Source organism: Carcharodon carcharias, chromosome 37, assembly GCF_017639515.1.
Source record: "Carcharodon carcharias isolate sCarCar2 chromosome 37, sCarCar2.pri, whole genome shotgun sequence".
Lineage (NCBI taxonomy): Eukaryota > Metazoa > Chordata > Chondrichthyes > Lamniformes > Lamnidae > Carcharodon > Carcharodon carcharias.
The window spans coordinates 1,944,229-1,965,567 of record NC_054503.1 but is presented as its reverse complement, the minus strand read 5'-3'; the positions used below and the strand labels follow the sequence as shown (position 1 = coordinate 1,965,567).

Here is a 21,339-nt window from a genome sequence, read left to right as displayed (position 1 = left end):
CTTTCCCCACGTCCCTCTTCTCTCTCTCTCCACGTTCCTCAACTGTGAAATTTTGAAGTGTAGGGTTTCCTAAAAAGAAAATTGGGAAGCTACTGTTACATAAAGGAAGAGAAGGCAAGGGCTTCTTTCAGATCCTTTAACAGTAAGCAATCCCCTTAGCAATACGTACAAGAGGTTTTCTCCCTTCACAGGAATGTGGGCATCGTTAGCATTGGTTGCCCATCCATAATTGCCCTTGTTTCAGGGGGCAGATAAGAGCCAGCCACATTGCTGTGGGTTTGGAGTCACATGTAGGCCCTGTGACCAGCTAAGGACAGCAGATTTCCTTCCCTAAAGGGGTGTTCCTTCCCTAAAGTGAACCAGATGGGTTTTTACAGTCACCATTTTTGAGACTAACTTTAATAGTCCAGATTTTATTAATTGAATTTAAATTCCACTAGCTGCCATGGTGGGATTTGAACCCTTGCCCCCAAAGCATCAGCTCTGGATTAACTAGTCCAGTGACACTACCACTATACCACCATCTCTCCTTAGATGGGGCAAGAACAGCAGGAGGCTGTTCACCTACCTCAAGCCTGTCCTGCCATTTAAAAAGATCATGTTTGATCTGTGATGCATCTCCATATACCCGCCGTTGCCCCATATCCCTTAACCCCCTTTGGTTAACCTAATTCTATCAGTCTCAGATCTCAAATTAACAATCGATCCAGCATCGATCCCCATTTGCGGGAGAGAGTTTCCAAACTTCTCCCACACTTTATGCGTGGAAATGTTTCCTAATCTCACTCCTGAAAGGTCTGCCTCTCATTTTTAGACTCTGCCCCCCTAGTCCGAGACCCCCCCAACCAACGGGAATAGTTTCTCTCTATCCGCCCTATCTGCTCCCCTTCATATCTGGAAAACTTTGATCAATTCCCCCCCTTAACCTTCTAAATTCCAGGGAACATGACCCTCGTTTGTGTCGTCACTCCTTGTAATGTAGGCCGGGTATCAGTGGAGGGGCCAAATAGCCCACGCCTGCTCCTAAGTCCTGTGTTCATTCTGGTAAATCTTGTCAAAATTTGTTTCACTTGGAACTCATCCAAGAAGCTATGGATAGAGCTGGACATAAGTATAAAATAAATCAAATTATTTTTCACCAGATCTAAAGGTTTTGCATCAATTAAGTGCCGACTGCAAGTCCCCCTCAAGAGACCTGGTGGCCATGTTTTAATGGAGCTCACTCTCCTCTAGCTTCATAGTCTCATCCGATCTGCTTAGCCTTCCTGGAGTCCGGCAAGGCTGCTTCTCTGCCTGTAACTCCTGGCACCAGCTCCTGCCATGGTGGTCGGCCATTGCCAGGGTCTGGCCATTCTCGTTTCTGGACCTGGATACGGTTCAACACTCAGGCCTCGGCCTGTGTTTGTAGATTGATTCCAGTCTTGCGATGTCCTTGACCCTCCCGACCCCCTCATTCTCCAAGTCCTGCCCAGTGCTCCTGGTCCCATGTTTAACATCTCTGTGCACCGCTTGTCGTCTCCCCCTAGTGCAGTTGGCCCCCATCGCCATACATGAAAATAGAGTCATTACAGCACAGAAGGAGGCCATTTGGCCCTTTGAGTCCATACCGGCTCTCTCCATACCAAACCAGTCAGACCCATTCCCCCCACTCTATCCCCGTATCCCTGTAAGTTTATTTCCCTTGAGTGCCCACCCAATTTCCTTTTGAAATCATTCATCACCTCCGCTTACACCACTCCCATAGGCAGTGAAGTTCTAGGTCATTAGCACTCTTCCTCGCATCCCCGGCCTTGCTCAAAACCTTAAGTCTGTATCTCCCTAGTCCATGTACCATCAGCCAATGGAAACAGCTTTCCTTTGTCCACCTTATCCAAACCTGTCATCATCTTGTCCACCTCTATCAAATCCCACCCCCCCTCAATCTCCTTTGCCCCAAGGAGAACAACCCCAGCTTCTCCAACCCCACTAACCCCTGTCGCTAAAATCCCCTCACCCCTGGGACCGTTCTGGTCAATCTCCTCCGCGACCCTCTCGAGGACCCTTACCTTCTTCTTGAAGTGTGGTGACCAGAAGTGGACACAATACTCAACTTGTGGCCTAACCAGAGCTTTATAAAGGTTTAGCATAACCTCCTTGCTGTTTTTTTTGTACTCAATACCTCTATTTATGAAGCCCAAGGTCCCATGTACTTCGCTAACTACTCTCTCAATATGATTTGCCACCTTCAAACAGCTATGTGCATGAATCCTCAAGTCCCTCTATCCCTGTACACTCTTTAGAACTGCGGAATTAAGTCAATATTGCCTTTCCATATCCTGTCCACCCAAACGGCATCGCCTCACGCTTCTGCCTGACCATCCTGTTTCTCCCAAGGCCCAGGCGCCCCTACATGACCTAGTGCCTCTGACCTCTGTGTCCTCCAATTCCTCAGGCCTCTACTAATGAGTTCCTGGATCTGGGGCACCGCCAACAGCTACCGTCAAGGATCCAGTGTCGCCAACTGTGATTAAACGTATTCCTGGAGATTTCTTCACATGACCTGCCCACACGCTCCAGCCACTAGTCAGCCAGCACACCCAGCCTCATGACGTAGGGCCTTCCTACGCCAATCGGAAAGCAAAAAGGCTCATGACCCAATTGGATGATGCTTGACTGTCAGCCAAACAGGCCTTTCAGCATCACCCCACCCCCCCCACCATTTTCAATATTTTTAAACCTGGTAAAGAGAAATGTTCACGTTTTTTTTGAAAATAACAATTATTTAAATGTCCCGATGATTCTTCTCCAGAGCTGCACATGCCAGTGTCCTGGAGATTGACCTTCAATACATGGAAACTCCAAGGCCAGTGCTGGAATTGGCAAGCCCATCAAGAATGAAGCCCTCACCAAGTGTTGTTGACCTCAGTGCTGCCAAATCTTACCTGTCATGGCTGCTCTCAGCTCCTACCTTTCCCCCTCCAGACCAGCTTCTTCCCCCTTTGCCTACTCCCCCTCTTCCCCCACTCCAGCATCCTTCCCCTCCCTGGCCCCAGCCGCTCTTAACCTGACCCTCAGCCTTACTGCCCCTCTGAACTACCCTCGGTGCAGCATCAGTCCAACACTCTCTTCCCATCCCATTCCTCCAACCCCACCCTCCCCCCCCCCTCAACCTCAACCACTCTACTACCCCACCCCCCTACCCTCTAACTCACGACAGGTTTCTTCCAGCTTCCTTGACCTTCTTAAAAAGTGCTGACATCGGGAGTGATTTTTGTTTTGTTTGTCTTTGACTCTGTCTTGCAAGCGGCCCCTGTGAAAAGCTCATGAAGCCCCCCTCCCCACCCACTTGGGTGGGTGAGGCCGCTCACTGGAATCGTGACATCATTAGACGATGTCCACTGAGCCCATGAGTGGAGGAGCCATGATGGAAGTCGGAAATAAAAAGCAGGCCTGGCGAGAGAAGCAGAGTCCGTTTCAAGTCCGTCTGACTCTTCTTCGGAGCTAAAGAGAAGTAGAAATGTGATGGATTTTATACTGTTTAAGAGGGGGTGGAGCAGTTGGAGCAAAGTAGAAGGTCAGGGAGAGGTGGGAGCTCAGGAGTGATTGACAAAGATGTCATGGATCACAAGACAAAGGGAGTGTTAATGGTAGTGTTAAAGACTAAAGAAGGTGCTGATAGCGGCAGTATGTGTTAATAGCAGAACAAGGGTCAGCGCTCTGTGAAAGCCCAACATAGAAACAAGCCGACAGATGGCAGGAGACGCAGGAGGGAGGGGAGCCAGAGGGAGACTTGTAGGCAGCGTAACCTCACCACTGATGGGTGGAGTGTGTCGAGGGACACAGTGAGACAGGTGGAACACGGGGGCGAGGGGGGAGGGGGGGGTCTAGTTTTCACTCTTGTGACCGAGGCTATGGGAGATCGCGGGGCGGTTACGAAAAGGGATACGCACCCCGGCATGACAATCAGCACCGAACCTGGATGTTTCGACAATGTCCTTGCTCTTCACTGCACAGTGGTAGGAGAACAGGCCTGTAAATGAACGGCTCTTGCTCACCGACAGAGTGGCCGGCATTAACACGTGCGTTTCAGTGACTCCGGGAACCAGGTAGGGTGGCAGCGCCAGTCGCGCCACCCTCCACGAGTCATGCGAGGCGTAGATTGGCGCCGAGCGTCCATTGTGGTGCCCGTGGTCTATAGCGGAGTGAGTAGCGTAGACAACATCGCCAGCTCTATGTCCGGGGGGGGGGGGGAATTGCAGGGATTATAGGATTAGAGGGCCAGAAAGGGCATTGCACGAGGGTGGTAACAAGACCTTCTGGGCATCGAATGGGCACGAAGACCTAGGGCAGCTCACAGGTGCTTGACGGTTTAGACCCTAAGAACTGGTTACTGATTAAATCCAGTCAACCCTCGCCCATTAGTGATAAGATCCAACCTTCAAACCATTGGATTCCTGTCCTTCCATCTCCTCTGCTGGGCTGCTTAGAGTGCAAAAAGAGAGCAAACAAGGGTGAAAGCAGACATGAAAATGGAGGCCCATCAGGTGTCCTTTCGATATCGCTGAGGGCAATTGGTAACGGACTTTATCCCATCTCTTTTTTTGCTCCCTTCCACACCTCCCACACCTCCCCCCCACCCCACCTGATCCCCCCACCCCTAACGCCCCCCCGCCCCCCCCACCGCTTCTGGGCAGGTGACCATCTCAGTGGATGGGATTCTGACTACCACGGGTTACACGCAGGAGGACTACACTATGCTGGGCTCCGATGATTTCTTCTACATCGGTGGCAGCCCCAGCACAGCCGACCTCCCCGGCTCGCCTGTCAGCAACAACTTCATGGGATGCCTGAAGGACGTAAGTATTTGCAGGGGTCAATTCGGGGGGGCAGCTTGATCTCTTGCCTGTAGGTGGAGATTCAGCCAAGGGAGGGGAGGGGCCAATCCGCAAAAGGGGCACCAACTCATTGAGCTTCGTGCTTTCGTTAATGGTTTGAATAGACGCTGGGCTCTACCATTAAGCTCAGCACCTCAGGCCATGTGAGGAGGCAACACGAGTAAGGGTCCTCATTATTACCCTCGTCTCTTGGGCTAGGGTGACCGTCCACTGATGTCCATCATGGTTGTAGGGAGCCATTCAGCGAGAAGCCACAGCAGCCTACAATCTGATTCACGCCTTGCAAACAGCGCTGCTTGTTTTCCCATTGGCTCACGGGCGCGTGGGTGTCGCTGGCTGGGCCAGTGTTTATTGCCCATCCCTAATTGCCCCCTTGTTCAGAGGGCTTTGGAGAGTCAACCCGCATTGCCATGGGGCCTGGGAGTCATATGTAGGCCCAGACTGGGTAAGGACAGCAGATTTCCTTCCCTTAAAAGGGGACAGATGGATTTTTAACAGCAACCAACAATGGTTTCATTATCATCATCATCAGACTTTTTAACTGAATTGAAATTCCATCATCTGCTGTGGTGGGATTTGAATCTGGGAACCACAGAGAATTAGCCTAGGCCTCTGGATTACCAGTCTAGTGGTAACACCACGACACTACCACCACCTCCCCTAAATCTTCAGGGAAAAGATGACAGCTCCCAGGAGCCCATCTTCACCTCCAGGGACCCAAAGAAACGTGGCTAGGGTGACGATGAATTGAGAATGAATCAACGTTAGACCAGGGATGGGTCTTGGCGACTGTCGCCCTGGTTAAACCTCTTTGGGATCCTGTTCCACGCTCATATTCACTTCCCATTGATGTGCCTCCATCACTCTGTTGCGAAGCTGAGTCCCTCTCTCAGTGTTTGAGGGTTATGGAAGAATAACTGTTTAACTGTACTCGAGCAGTTTGGCTGGGTATTGGCAATAAGGTTAAACAAGGGGTAATCTTTAGCCCCAGATCTGAATAAGCGCTTGCTTACTAGGTTTCCACACACTGATGCTAGTCCTTACAAACGCCGGTGAGCTCCGAGACCTTAATTTAAGAACTGCTAGAGATCACCAAATTCATCTTGTTGCTGATATTTCAGTCACCCGTCTGCTAATTCCTAAAGGCCTACCCAGTATGAATTTGAATCCTGAAAGATATTAATGGATGTAACATCGATAGGCAGAGTTCCCTCGCTGCTCTCCCAGGCAATGTTAAACCCTAGTATGGCTCCAAGCCATAAAGCCCCTATGTTCAGCTGCCCATTCCTGCAGAGTCAACTGGGGGCTAGCAACTAAGGAGCCATCGTTGGCCTCAGTGTCTACGCCCTCCGTCCACTGGAGTTGAACCCCATTTGACAGTGACTCCTGCACGCGAGTGGGTGTTGCACATTGGCTGGTAAGAGGATTGGGTTCATGAGAACGATCCAAAGAAATTGGAACTGGAGTAGGCCACTCAGCCCCTCGAGCCCCCTTCGGCCGTTCAAAGAGATTGTGGCTGACCCTCTACCCCAACTCCGCCTTCTCTCGCTGTCCCCCTATCCCTGCATATCCGAAAATGCCCCCCTCTCTGGTCTGAGCTTCCACAGCTCGCCGCGGTAGAGAATTCCATGTAAGTTGTCTTTGCTACAGTGGCGATGGTGGGAACAGCCTGCCAACCTATTTTCAATGCTTACAGGAGCAGAAGGAGGCCCCTTCAGCCCCTCGTACCTATCCCTCTAGTCCGTGAGATGATGCCTGACCGGTATCTTAGCTCCATCCACCTGCCTTGGCTTCATACCGCTTGATACCCTTGCCTAGCAAAAATCTAAAGATCTCAGGTTTGAAGTTATCAGTTGAGCCGGCATCTATGGCCATCCCACATCCATGGGAAGTGAATATGAGTGTGGAACAGGATCCCAAAGAGGTTTAACCAGGGCGACAGTCGCCAAGACCCATCCCTGGTCTAACGGTGATTCATTCTCAATTCAGGCACAAGTCAGCGGCTTCAGGTTGGGGTGGAGGGGGGGCGGGGTGAGAGAATAGGACAGGGAAAGGGAAAGCAGGGCTGCCGGAGATCTCATGGGCGAAGCTCTCTCCATTTCCAACAGGTCGTCTACAAGAACAACGACTTTAAACTGGAACTCTCCCGCCTGGCGAAAGAGGGCGACTCCAAAATGAAGGTGCACGGGGACCTGGTGTTCAGGTGCGAGAACGTGGCCGCCTTGGACCCAGTCACCTTCGAGGCCCCCGAAGCCTACATTTCCCTCCCCAAGTGGAACACGAAAAAGACGGGCTCCATCTCCTTCGACTTCTGCACCACCGAGCCCAACGGGCTGCTCCTCTTCAGCCACGGCAAGCCCCAGCACCACAAGGAGACCCGCGTCGAGCGGGTGCGCAAGGTGGACTACTTTGCCATGGAGCTCCTCGATGGCTTCCTCTTCCTGCTGCTCGACATGGGGTCGGGCGCCATCAAGATCAGGGCCACCAACAAGAAGGTGAACGACGGAGAGTGGTGTCACGTCGATTTCCAGCGAGATGGACGATCAGGTATGATGGCTCGTTTTTTTTTGTGTGTGCGTGTGTGTGTGTTTGTGTGCGTGAGGGGGTGGTGGTGGTGGGGTGGAGTTGTGGAAACTAGGCCTCATCTCTCGCACTGGCGCTACCGTAGCTCCCAGCAGCCCATATGGGGCCTAAGGAGAGGCGGAGTTTGGGTTTCGGGTGAGGGAACCCCCCCCCCCCACCGATCCACCCCCAACTTTGCAGTCAAGTTTGCGGCCCACACTGACAGGGGATCGGACACCCGACAGTGATGTTCCTCCAATTGGCCCAATTGCCCTCGTCGTGAGGCAATCCCTCAGGGGCTTTGAAAGCTTTGGACTCAGCGGCCAGGCTGCCCATTGCAGAAGGGCGGACCGCTTCGCCCTTTTTGGCCGCAGCAGGTCAAGGAGGGGCAGGAAACCCCGAAGGGTAGGCCCCAAGTGGCGGGGGAGGCTGGAGAGACGGCAGCAAATGCGCGGGAGGTCAGGGTTTTCGCCGGAGACGGATCGTGACGCAAGATGCTCGCTACCCACCGCCCCCCCCACCCACCCACCCAGGTTGGCGCAACTCCCACGTGAACTCAGGCTCCAAATCGGGCCTAGCGCCCGCGCGCGTCATCTTTTGCGCCGGTTTTCAAGAAGAAATTTGCGCTGGAGCCTGGCCCTGGGTGTCAACGCCAGCTTGCCCCCAGATTTCTGCCCCTTTCCAGTCTTTGAGTGAGGAGGGTCCCGAAGTTAAGCTGATCCCTTTAACCGCAGGGAAGACCACCGAGCATGTTTTTTAAAACCTTCAAACGTAATTTTCCTGGTTTACGTGGTAGTGATGAAGCTGGACCAGGTACCCCTTGCGCGTGCGCGCGCACACACATCAAAAGAGAAAAATTTTAACACAAAATCGCTTTTTAAAAGAAACGACGGGCTGGATTCTCCCCGCCTCAGGCGGGCGAGGCCTTGCCCAGCGATCCGGCCCCTGCCCTGCGATTTCACGCCAGCTAGGCCCATTGACGGGGGGGGGTGTGAAAGGGGTGTTCAGGGGTCTAGGTCGGCGCAGGGGGGAGTGGGGGGTGGGGGGGTGGGGGGGGGAGGGGCGGGGGGCCCGTGCGCGGGTTGGGAGGTGTGAGCGGTCTGAGAGCTCTCCCCGAAGGCACGGGGGCCTCCTCAGGGAGCTGAAGGCTTTTTAAGATCGAAAATAAACATTTCAATCCTAAGGAAAACCCCTCCCCTCACTTGACCCTGTCACGTGTTAAAAAAAACGAGTCATTAAAATTTTTTAATGTCGTCTTTTTTTCAGTCACTGGTCGAAGCCTCGTCCGGCCTGTGGACAAGGCTTCGCAAAAGAACGCGTAGGCTGCTTGGGGGGGCCTTAGGGGAATGTTGGGGGGAAGGGAAGGGTAAAACTCCAAGAAGTATAAGTAATGGGAAACAAAGCAGCAGGTTAGCGTGTGTGGGGGGGGGGTGGATTCAACTTCATGGAAAATTATGAAAAAACTGAAAAGAAAGGAGAGCCCAGGAGAGGCTATTAAAGTCTCCAGAACACAAAATAGGACAGAGTGTTTGGAAAGGGCTAGGAATATAACTTCAAGCACATCAGATAAAGGGACGACAATGAGAAAGGGGATGGGAAATACAGGACTGAAGGTGTTGTATCTGAATGCACGCAGTAGACGGAATAAGGTAAATGAGCTTGTGGTGCAGATTGAAATTGGCAGGTATGATGTAGTGGGCATAATGGAGACATGGCTGAAAGGGGATCAGGACTGCGAGCTAAATATCCAAGGATATACATCCTATCGAAAAGATAGGCAGGTTGGCAGAGGGGGTGGGGTTGCTTTGTTAGTAAGAAACGAAATTAAATCGATAGCTAGAAATGATGTAGGGTCAAATGATGTAGAATCTGTGTGGGTAGAGTTGAGGAACCGCAAAGGTGAAAAAAAAACATAATGGGAGTTACGTACAGGCCTCCGAACAGTAGTCAGGATGTGGGACACAAGATGCACCAGGAGATAGAAAAGCTGTGTGAGAAAGGCAAGGTTACAGTGATCATGGGGGATTTCAATATGCAGGTAGACTGGGAAAATCAGGTTGGTAGTGGATCCCAAGAAAAGGAATTTGTGGAATGTCTACGAGATGGCCTTTTGGAGTAGCTTGTGGTGGAGCCCACCAGGGAACAGGCAATTCTAGATTTAGTGATGTAAAAGAGGCAGATTTGATAAGGGAGCTTAAGGTGAAGGAACCCTTAGGAGGAAGTGACCATAATATGATAGAATTTACCCTGCAATTTGAGAGGAAAAAGCTGGAATCAGATGTAACGGTATTACAGTTGAATAAAGGCAACTACAGAGGCATGAGGGAGGAGCTGGCCAGAATTGACTGGGAGATGAGCCTAGCAGGAAAGACAGTGGAACAGCAATGGCAGGAGTTTCTGGGAGTAATTTGGGAGACACAGCAAAAATTCATCCCTAGGAAGAAGAAGCATACTAAAGGGAGGACGAGGCAACCATGGCTGACAATGGAAGTCAGGGACAGCATAAAAGCTAAAGAGAAAGCATACAATGCGGCGAAGAGCAGTGGAATGGGAAGCCTACAAAGACCAACAGAGGACAACTAAAAAAGAAATAAGGAGGGAGAAGATTAAATATGAGGGTAAACTAGCCAGTAATATAAAAGAAGATTGCAAGAGGTTTTTAGATATATAAAGGGTAAAAGAGAAGGAAAAGTGGACATTGGACCACTGGAAAATGATGCTGGAGAAGTAGTAGTGGGGAACAAAGAAATGGCGGAGGAACTGAATAGGTACTTTGCATCAGTCTTCACGGTGGACGACACGAGTAACGTCACCAAAGTTCAAGAGAGTCGGGGGGCAGAGGTGAGTATGGTGGCCATTACCAAGGAGAAGGTGCTAGGAAAACTGAAAGGTCTGTAGGTGGATAAACACCTGAACCAGATGGATTACACCCCAGAGTTCTGAAGGAGATAGCTGAAGAGATAGTGCAGGCGTTATTGGTGATCTTTCAGGAATCACTGGAGTCAGGGAGGGTCCCAGAGGACTGGAAAATCGCGAGATATTTTTAATGGCCTTCACGGGCCTGTTAACTGTTTGGTCCCACCGACCAAAATATCGCGCGATGACATTGGGACACTCGCTCAACGTCACCGCGCGTCACTTTACGCTCGCTCAGGTTGGGCTCGCGCCCCTAACCCGACAAGGGTCACGCTCTGGCCGTGACCTTGGCAGGGGGGAGTTTAAAAATTCAATCCATTCGCTAGAGCCAGAATTTTTTTGAAAAATTAAAGATCGGTGTTGGCAGCCATGGAACTAGCAGGTTGGCTTGCTATTGTCCTTTTCTTCCTTCGGAGCTGCCCTGGTCCTTACCTGGTCCGGGCCTACCTGTGACCCCAGACCCACAGTAATGTGGTTGACTCTTAACTGCCCCCCTGAAAGTGGTCCGGAGAGCCCACTCAGTCACCGAGGAGTGGGCAGTTCAACAACACCTTCTTAAGGATGGTCAATAAATGACGTTCAATGACACCTACGAGCCGTGAACGAATAGTTAGAAATGACGGAGTCGCTTGGAAAATAACTTGGACCGTGGCTGTCTGAGGGAAAGTAGCAGGGGATGGAGTAAGGGACAGGGTTACCTGGTAGGGTGGACAGGTCCGATAGAGCCAACTTGTCCATAAGAGCTGAGAGTGGAGAACACCCTCATCACGGTGAACCGATAAGAATTGGAAGGAGACATTTTTGAGCATGGAATTGGCACAGTGAACTCTAGGTTGCTCCCAAATAACGAAATTGTCCTTCCAGTGTAGCTTTTTGGTCACTTTTGCTCTTTGCACATGTTGCTCCATCTCTTGCCCATGATGGGGTGGTAGGTGAACAAGGACGCTTCTTGCATTGGCGTTCCCATGGTAGTGTAGAGACGCAGCGATGATTAAGGGAGCAGCATTACATGCCCAAGTGAGGGATGGCATGCGACTTGATAAGGGCACTTGGAGACGCTCGCTCTTTCGGGTGGTAGGAGTGACAGCGAGGGGTGAGTTGGAGTAACCTCATTAAACCGATGTCCTGCTGTATCCTGTAGAACATGCACACAACAGTCAAAGTGTGCCGGTAATGGAGGGCATGGATATTGGTTACAGTGGCACAAGGGGAGGTGATGGCATAGTTGCTGGACTAGTAATCCAGAGATCCAGGGTAATGCTCTAGGGACCGGAGTTTGAATCCCACCACGGGAAGATGGTGGAACTTTAATCCAATAAATAGCTGGAATTAGAAGTCTAATGATGACCATGAAACCATTGTCAATTGTTGTTGAGCCCACCTGGTTCACTAATGTCCATTAGGGAAGGAAATCTGCTGTTCATACCCGGTCTGGGCCTACACGTGACTCCAGACTCCACAGCAAATGTGGTTGACTCTTAAGTGCCCTCTGAACAAGGGCAATTCGGGATGGGCAATAAAATTCTGGCCTACTGCCAGTGACGCCCACATCCCATGAATGAATTAAAAAAAGGAACAGCTCAGCAAGCTTCTTTGTCCTTAACATAAGAAGAGTAGTAGGCCTTCGGGCCCCTCAAGCCCTCATCGCTCTTCAACGAGGACAGCTTATGCATTGCTCCTGTTGCCATGGTGCTGACAATGGCTTGACCAGTTAAGCTCTTGGCCAGCGGTGACCCCCCCTCCACAGTTGTTGCCGCAGGGCCATTGGGTGAGGGTGGCACCATTCAAAGCACCAACGATTGGTCTGTCTCTTCAGGGTGGCCATGACCTGTCACTTGGGTAAGGTGAACATGACCTGGACACTTGTCAGGCCGGGCCTGGGCATTATTCCGGTCCTCCTGAAGCCTCACTCCCAGAGGTGTTGTGAATGGAGCTGACAACTGGAGAATCTCTTTTAAGAAGTACCTGGATCTGCACCTTAGGTGCTGTAAGCTGCAGGGCTATGGGCCGGGTGCAGGAAGGTGGGATTAGAAAAGGCACTTGGGTGTCCTTGGGCTGGCATGGACAAGATGGGCCGAATGGCCTCCTTCTGTGCTGTAGCTTTTCTATGGTTCTAATCGTCAGCGAAAAGGCTGGGTGGAATAGTGGAGGGAAGATCATTGATCAGGTGGCTGAAGATGGTTGGGCCTAGGACAGTAGAGCAACTCCTGCAGCAATGTCCCGGGACATTTGATGCTTGACCTCCAACAACCATAACCATCTTCCACTGAGTCAGGTATGATGCCAACCACTAGGGCATTTACCCTTTGACCTCCCCCCCCCGCCCTCACATTGTTCTAGGCTAAGGCCCTCTGGTTCCAGTTGAATGTTGAGGGACACAATTTGGCACTTAGCTCTCGTGACCAGGGCTCAATTAGATATGGAGCAAAGCGGCTCTGGCAGAACCCGAACTGAACACCAGTGAGCAAATTCTTAAAGATCTTGGTAAATAAGAACACTTATTTACCTTTAATGATCGTAAGTGAAGTAAAGCGTCTGAACAGGCTTTGCAGAGAGGCAAATGAAGGAGTACGAAGGGAGGTTGTCAACACGTCGTTGGACATATAGTCTTACAGGAGGTTTTTGAAAGTGGGAAGAGAGACTGAAAGGTGGAGAGGCTTCGGAGTATTGAAGGGACAAGCGGCTGGAGCATCGGGATGGAGTTTGTGGGACCGGTCCTCAAAGTCCTTCTGAATTGGGGAAGGGATGCGGTGGGTGGTGGGGTGGGGGGGTGGGGGGGGGGGGGGGGGGGGGTGTGCGGGGGGTAGGGGGTGGGTAGGGGGTGGGTGGGGGGTGGGGAGGAATCACTGAGGAATGTGACCATGTGTTCGCAGGATGGCCAATCAGGCTGAGCCTGTGTTAGCGAAAGCACAGACCATTAAGTCCATAAGACGTGGGAGCAGAAGTAGGCCATTCGGCCCATCGCGTCTGCTCTGACACAACCGGGCTCCCTCAATAGCTGCCGACTTCCGCTGCCCGGAGATCAGGCTCTGACTCCCACTGATGCCCCTCACAACTGTAGGAACAGGAGGAGGCCATTCAGCCCCTCGAGCCTGTTCCACCATTCAATGAGATCAGGGCTGATCTGCGAGCTGACTCCATATCGCCACTGTTTCGCCTTGAGTTCGGGGTCTAGATGAGGCTTCTTTTGGGTTTGCCTGTTACCCTAACAATGCTGCCACAGACTGTTATCCACAAAGCCCATTCCTGTTCATTTACAGATGTATATTCATCTCAGCAACTCCACACGAGGTTACATATCTGCTTCCCATCAGAAGTCAATTTCTTTGTCATGTGACATTGCACCATAGTTACATCATCAGTATCAGGTCGTCCTGATGTTAACCCTTTACTTGACACCCACCTTTGTCCCATATCCCTTAATACCTTTGGCTAACAAAAATTTACAATGGATGCGCCTGTTAACTCTGTTTCTCTCTCCACAGATGCTGCCTGACCTGGGGACTATTTGCAACATTATCTATTTATTTCTGATTTCCAGCGTCCAGAGTAGTTTGTGTTAGAGCGCGAATTTATACAGAGCCGCTCATGACCACAGGATGTCCCAAAGCTGTTCCCAGCCAATTAGTTACTTTTTAAGCCACTGTGTCAGAGACTTGCACACGGCAAGCTCCCACAAACAGCAATCGGACAATGACCCAGATAGTCCGTTGTTGCGTGAATATTGGGAGCCCCACTGTTCTTCGTTGAAATAATGGCCATTGTATTTTTTCCCATCCACCTGAGAAGGCAAACATGGCCTCAGTTAATGCCTCATCTGAAAGATGGTGCCTCTGACAGCGCAGCACTCCCTCAGTACTGACTCTCCGACAGTGCGGCGCTCCCTCAGTACTGACCCTCCGACAGTGCGGCACTCCCTCAGCGCTGACCCTCTGACAGTGCGGCACTCCCTCAGCGCTGACCCTCAGACAGTGCGGCACTCCCTCAGCGTTGACCCTCCGACAGTGCGGCACTCCCTCAGTGCTGACCCTCCGACAGTGCAGCACTCCCTTAGCGCTGACCCTCCAACAGTGCAGTACTCCCTCAGCGCTGACCCTCCGAGAGTACGGCACTCCGTCAGCACTGATCCTCTGATAGTGCGGCACTCCCTCAGCGCTGACCCTCCGACAGTGCGGCACTCCCTCATCACTGACCCTCTAACTGTGCGGCACTCCCTCAGTACTGACCCTCCAACTGTGCAGCACTGACCCTCTGACTGTGCAACACTCCCTCAGCACTTACCCTCTGACAGTGCCGCACTCCCTCAGCACTGACTCTCCGACAGTGCTGCACTCCCTCAGCACTGACTCTCCGACAGTGCTGCACTCTCTCAGCACTGACCCTCCGACAGTGCTGCACTCCCTCAGCACTGACTCTCCGACAGTGCTGCACTCCCTCAGCACTGACCCTCCGACAGTGCCGCACTCCCTCAGCACTGCAGTAGGAATGCCAGCCTAGATTCCCAAATCAGAGGTGTGAGTGCGAGTTGAGCCACAGCTGAAACTACCGATACTATCGATTTCTCACAGATTTCTTTAATTCCAGCCAAGGTAGGATTTGAACTCACATCTACATGTCAGCACCCCAGATCTCTGGAATACTAGTGCAGCACCACCACCACTATGCTACCCTATCCAGGTGCCATTGGGAGTCCATGTGAGGGGCTTCAGTACAAACCCATGAGGGGTCTGGACAAAGTAGATAGGGAGAAACCGCTCCCTTATGACAGAGAAGGGTAGAGAACCAGAGGGCATAGAACTAAGGGGAATGGTGAAAGAGCCAAAGGTGATATGAGGATAAGCTTTTTCACTCAGTGAGTGGTTAGGACCTGCAGTGCACTGCCTGAGAGTGTGGTGGAGGCAGGTTCAATCATGGTTTCCGAAAGGGAACTGGATAATTATCTGGAGAAAAAAAAAGTGCAGTGCTACAGGGTACAGGCAGGAGCGCTGTTACATATTGTTGCATTAACTGTAAATATCTGCCAAGGAACTAATTAGCTATGTACTAATCGGTATGTGTAAGTGTTCCGGGGGCCACATTTCACAGCTGCACTTGAGACTGATGTGATGTGTAACGGAACCGGTTCAAACCGTTCCTTCATGTGTACAAAGCAGTGTGGCAACAGTAAACATAAATAGTTCTGATCTTTCACAACAAAAACAAAAATAGCTGGAAAAACTCAGCAGGTCTGGCAGCATCTGCGGAGAGGGACACAGTTAATGTTTCGAGTCCGTATGACTCTTCATCAGAACTAAGGAAATAGAGAAATGAGGTGAAACATAAGCTGGTTTAAGGGGGGTGAGACAGGTAGAGCTGGATAGAGGGCCAGTGATAGGTGGAGATTGCAAAAGATGTCATAGACAAAAGGACAAAGGGGTGTTGATGGTGGTGATATTAGCTAGAGGAGGTGCTAATGGTGAAATTAAGGGTAGAAAGCAGGATGAGCAAGTGACAGATAGCCCTAGTGGGGGTGGGGTGGGGGGGGGAGGGATCAAAATGGGCTAAAAGGTGGAAATAAAACAATGGATGGAAATACACTTAAAAATAATAGAAAAAGGTGGGAAAGAAAATTGTTAGAGAAAAGGGGGATTGGAATGGAGGAGAGAGTTCATGGTCTGAAGTTGTCGATCTTTCCCAGTTTAAGGTGTGATTATTTTCTTTTATTCGTTCGTGGGATGCGGGCATCACAGCCTGGGCCAGCATTAATTGCCCATCCCTAATTACCCTTGAGAGCTGAGTGGCTTGCTAGGCCATTCTGGAGGGCATTTAAGAGTCAACCAGCATCCTGTGGGGTCTGGAGTCACGTGTAGGGCCAGACCAGGTAAGGAGGGCGGATTCCTTTCCCTAAAGGGGACATTAGTGAACCAGATGTGGGGTTTTTTAACGACAGTCGACAGTGGTTTCGCCATTAGACTTTTAATTCCAGATTTTTCTACTGAATTCAAATTCACCATCTGCCATGGTGGGCTCAGGCCCCCCCCGCCCGCCAGAGCATTAACCTGGGTCTCCCTGGAGTACAAGTCCGGTCACCTGTAGACTATTGGCCAGGCGCTGGTAAATGGGTAGGTCAGGTGTTTCTCACGTGTCGGCGCTGACTCGATGGGCCGAAGGGCCTCTTCTGCACCGTGTGATTCTGTGATTCTGCGTAACAATCCCACCGCACCACCGCCTCCCCTAAATTATTACCAACGGCAGGGGGTCCGGAGCGCAGGGATGGGCTGCCGGGGAGTGGGCGTGGGCGCCAGCGGCCAAAGGAAGCGGCCCTCCCCCCCTCCCTTTTGCTGTCGGCCACCCCCCCCGTGACTCCGGTGCTCTTGCTGCCCCGCAGGGTCGATATCGGTGAACAGCCGCCACTTCCCATTCGTCGCCAACGGCGAGAGCGAGATCCTGGACCTGGACAGCGACATGTACCTGGGCGGGCTGCCCGACCACAAGCTGGACCTGCTGCCGCCTCCCGAGCTCTGGACCGCCTTCCTCCGCTACGGTTACGTGGGCTGCGTGCGGGACCTCTTCATCGACGGCCAGAGCCGAGACGTGAGGCGCCTGGCCGAGGTCCAGAACATGGGCGGGGTCAGCGGCTTCTGCTCCCGGGAGACCTTGAAACAGTGCAGCATGGCCCCCTGCCGCAACGGGGGCCAGTGCCGGGAGGGCTGGAACCGGTACATCTGCGACTGCACCGGGACCGGCTACTTTGGGAAGAACTGCGAGACAGGTGGGTGCTGGAATCCGATCGGAAAGGGCACTTGGAGGGAAGTAAGGGGTGGGGGGGTAGATCGGTGGGTGGGGAGGCAGTGGGTGTGGGGTGGGGAAGATGGGGCCGAGAGGGGCAGCAGCGTGGGCGCGATGGGCTGAATGGCCTCCTTCTGTGCCGCGTTGGCTCCCAGTCGAGCAACGTCTTGATCTCGGCCGCCTCGCTCCTCCCTGTCTAGCCAACCTCCTCCAGCCCCCACAACCCTCGGAGATACTTTTGAAAAAAATAATACCTGGCTGGGCCCAGCACTTCTTGCCCGTCCCTAATTGCCCCTTGAGAAGGCATCTTGCACGTCTCCCCCAACCCCCGATTTCCATCGCCCCACCATTGGGCAGCTAGGCCTTCAGCTGCCTTTGACTTAAACTCTGGAATTCCCCTCCCCTAAACCCCTCCGCCTCCCCCTCCTCCTTTAAGACTCTCCTTAAAACCGACCTCTTTGGTCGCCTGTCCCTAAATATCTCCTCATGTGGTTTGGGGGGGGGGGGGGGGGGGGGGGGGGGGGTGGTGGGGGGGTGGGTGGGGGTGGTGGGGGAGTCAAATTCTGTTTGACAATTGCTCCCCTGCCTGGAGACGTTGAGTTACATCAGAGCTGCTCTACCAGTCTAAGTTGTTAACTGAGGCATAATTACTGACCAGGGCACCAGGCCCTCTTCTTTTTCCAATAGTGGGACCCTTTTTATATGTGTCTGAGAGAGCAGATTGTCACCTGTGCACTTCACATTGGAAAGGCATCCATGTTCTCAGCCTTGTACTTGTTACCTCCAAACCTCCCCCACGTTCTCGTAGCCTCCCCCTGTCACTTTACAGTTTATCTACTCAATCGCAGGGCTTGGGTATCACTGGCAAGCCTGCCCTTCACTAATTGAACTTAAAAAGGTCCTGGTGAGGCAGCTCCTTAAATCCACAGCAGGTTTCAGATGCTTGACTGAAGAATATAAGACCCTGGACGGTTTCGAACAAAGTGGACGTGGAAAGGATGTTCCCTCTTGTGGGTGAGTCCAGAACTAGGGGGGTCACTGTTTTAAAATTAGGGGTTGCCTTTTTAAGACAGAGATGAGGAGAATTTTTTTCTCTCAGAGGGTCGTGCTACTTTGGAACTCTCGGCCTCCGAAGGCGGTGGAGGTGGGGGTCACTGAATATTTTGAAGGCGGAGGTAGCTAGATTCTTAAACAAGTATTGAAAATGCTGGAAAAACTCAGCAGACCTGACAGCATCTGCAGAGATAAAGACAGTTAATGTTTCCTTCAGAGCTTAGATTCTCATTAGGCAAGAGAATCAAAGCTTATCGGGGAGTGGGTAGATGGGAATGCACTCACCCAGGCAAGTGGGGAGTATTCCATCACACTCCTGACTTGTGCCTTGTAGATGGTGGACAGGCTTTGGGGAGTCAGGAGGTGAGTCACTCGCTACAGGATTCCCAGCCTCTGACCTGCTCTTGTAGCCACAGTGTTCATAAGACAATAAGACCATAAGACATAGGAGCAGAAATGAGGCCATTCGGCCCATCGAGTCTGCTCCGCCATTCAATCATGGCTGATAAGTTTCTCAACCCCATTCTCCCGCCTTCTCCCCGTAACCTTTGACCCCCTTACCAATCAAGAACCTATCTATCTCGCTCTTAAATACACTCAATGACCTGGTCTCCACAGCCTTCTGTGGCAATGAATTCCATAGATTCACCACTCTCTGGCTAAAGAAGTTTCTCCTCATCTCTGTTCTAAAAGATCTTCCCTTTACTCTGAGACTGTGCCCTCGGGTCCTAGTCTCTCCTACTAATGGAAACATCTTCCCCACGTCCACTCTATCCAGGCCTTTCAGTATTCTGTAAGTTTCAATCAGATCCCTCCCTCGTCCTTCTAAACTCCATCGAGTATAGACCCAGAGTCTCTCAAACGTTCCTCATATGTTAAGCCTTGCATTCCTGGGATCGTTCTCGTGAACCTCCTCTGGACCCTCTCCAGGGGCAGCACATCATTCCTGAGATACGGGGCCCAAAATTGCTCACGATATTCTAAACGTGGTCTGACCAGAGCCTTATAAAGCCTCAGCAGCACATCCCTGCTTTTATATTCTAGTCCTCTCAAAATAAGTGCCAACATTGCATTTGCCTTCCTAACTACCGACTCAACCTGCAAGTTAACCTTAAGAGAATCCTGGACGAGGACTCCCAAGTCCCTTTGCGCTCCAGATTTCTGAACTCCCTCCCCATTTGGAAAATAGTCCATGCCTCATAAGGCTGGTCCAGTTCCGTTTCTGGTCAATGGCCAGCTCTTTGAACGATGCCTCATTTGTCATCCTCGACCTGGGTGACTCGGAGGGGAACGCCCGGGCCCTCTGTCGAGCCAACCACCGGCCCCCATGAAGGTTTAGCACAGTCTTCATTACGCCGCACGCCTGCTCTTTGTTGCTTTTCAGAAGGGACTGTCCTGAGCTATGATGGAAGCATGTACATGAAGATCATGATGCCGACTGTCATGCACACAGAGGCCGAGGACATATCCTTGCGTTTCATGTCCCAGCGCGCGTATGGATTACTCATGGCGACAACGTCCAAAGACTCAGCGGATACCCTGAGGCTCGAACTGGATGGAGGACGGGTGAAGCTCACGGTCAACTTAGGTAACCTTCTCTCGCTCCCTCTCCCTCTCTCTACTGCCCAGTATCAATTAATGACAAGCCTTTTTTTTTTTAACGAGTTACTCACAGCTCGTGGCTCCCCAGCATGAGGTCTATCCATTCAGCTGCAAATGTGTCAGGGAGAGTCACGGTTATGTGATAGCAACCGGGCCTGTGCTCATCGGGAAGTACGTTCGGTGGCATCCAGCCAAGGCCTGCGCAACATTGCTGGCGTGTTCCCCATTCCCCGGCCTAGGCCTGGGAGGCGGTGCAAGATAGGGTCGCCGACACTCCAGGATTGGCCTGGAGCCTCCAGGGATCGAAGGCCAATCTCCGGGGCACTGCTGGAGAGAAAATCGTCGGGATGGTTTTTATTTTTACTTGGTCATTTCCTTTGGACGTTTCTCTTCACCAGATGTAAAAATATTTAAAATGGTGGGTGGGGGGGGGTGGGGGGTTGTGGTTGGCGGGGTTGGGAAAGGCGGTTTGACTGATAGTCAAGCGTCAACCAATTGGGTCATGAGCCTTTTTGCTTTCTGATTGGCGTAGGGAGGCCCTACCTCACAAGGATGGGTGTGTTGGCCAACTAATGGCTGAAGCGTGGGGGTCGGGGGGGGAGCAAGTGATGGGATGAGAGCTCCAGGAGCACTTTTCAGCACAGTTGGTGACCCTAGTGTGGGCACCGCCACTGTTCACAGCGCACCCCTCAACGAAGGAGGATACACAAGCCCACACGCAGTGCGGCCCGCCGGGGTGGATCGCTGGCTTCAGGGGGGGAGGTGGTGTGGGAGAGCCGCACTGTACAGACAGCACGGCTCGTTCGGCGTTGGACTGACTGGTTCAAGCACTTGACAGCTCAGGTTTGACCTCTGCACGGTAACAGCTGTCTGAATGGATAAACCTTGAACTGACGCCGTGCAACAGTTTACGAAATGTATCTCTCCGTCCCATCTTTTGACAGCCCCGCACCTCCCGGAGGGTTTCCTCCTACCCTCTGCCTCCTGCCCCGGCTCCCTTGACCCTTTCACCTTCACCCGAATCATTTCATTCCCCAACAAACCCACCTCTGTGTTTTTTTTTTCCCTCCCTCTCTCTCTCTCTCTCTCTCTTTCTCTCTCTCTTTTTAACACCATATTCAATAAGAGCGTCCGCCTCACAGTAAAAGCAGCAAGGAGGCATGACTTGTTTCCATGGTTACCACCAGTGCCTGTCTCCGGAGTCATCAAAGGACATCGTCTGTCACAATCCGAGCAAGCATTGTTGTCAAGCCCCCGCAAGCATCCAACTCCAAATTCCAGCATTAATTCGCCGCGAAAAATAGCAGTGTTCGCAAAAAAAAACCCCCCCATCATCGATTGAGTATTAAAATGCTGTGGGTTTCCGCCCGCACATCCCCCCTTCCCCCTATCCCCACCCCCCAACTCCCCACCCCACCCCAACCCCTCTGTCTCCTTCACAAATCGCACGCTGGGGCTGGAAGAATAATGCCCTTGATCCTGGAGACAAGACATTGCATCCTTGACTGCGTTCAATCACTGCCTAGGGATGAGAGCAAGACAGAAGCGGCTGCCTCTTTGTAAA

General features: G+C 51.9%; 1 protein-coding gene across 2 annotated transcripts in view; it reads left to right on the top strand.

Moving 5' to 3' along the window:
- Positions 1–21,339, top strand: part of LOC121272973 (neurexin-2-like) — a 2,565,635-nt gene that overhangs the window by 769,187 nt on the left and 1,775,109 nt on the right. For both annotated transcript variants that reach the window (XM_041179880.1, XM_041179879.1), the window contains exons 6-9: positions 4,674–4,835; positions 6,983–7,421; positions 16,720–17,103; positions 19,558–19,761. In XM_041179880.1, coding sequence (XP_041035814.1) covers positions 4,674–4,835; positions 6,983–7,421; positions 16,720–17,103; positions 19,558–19,761 — 1,189 coding nt within the window. The remainder of the gene's footprint in view (positions 1–4,673; positions 4,836–6,982; positions 7,422–16,719; positions 17,104–19,557; positions 19,762–21,339) is intronic.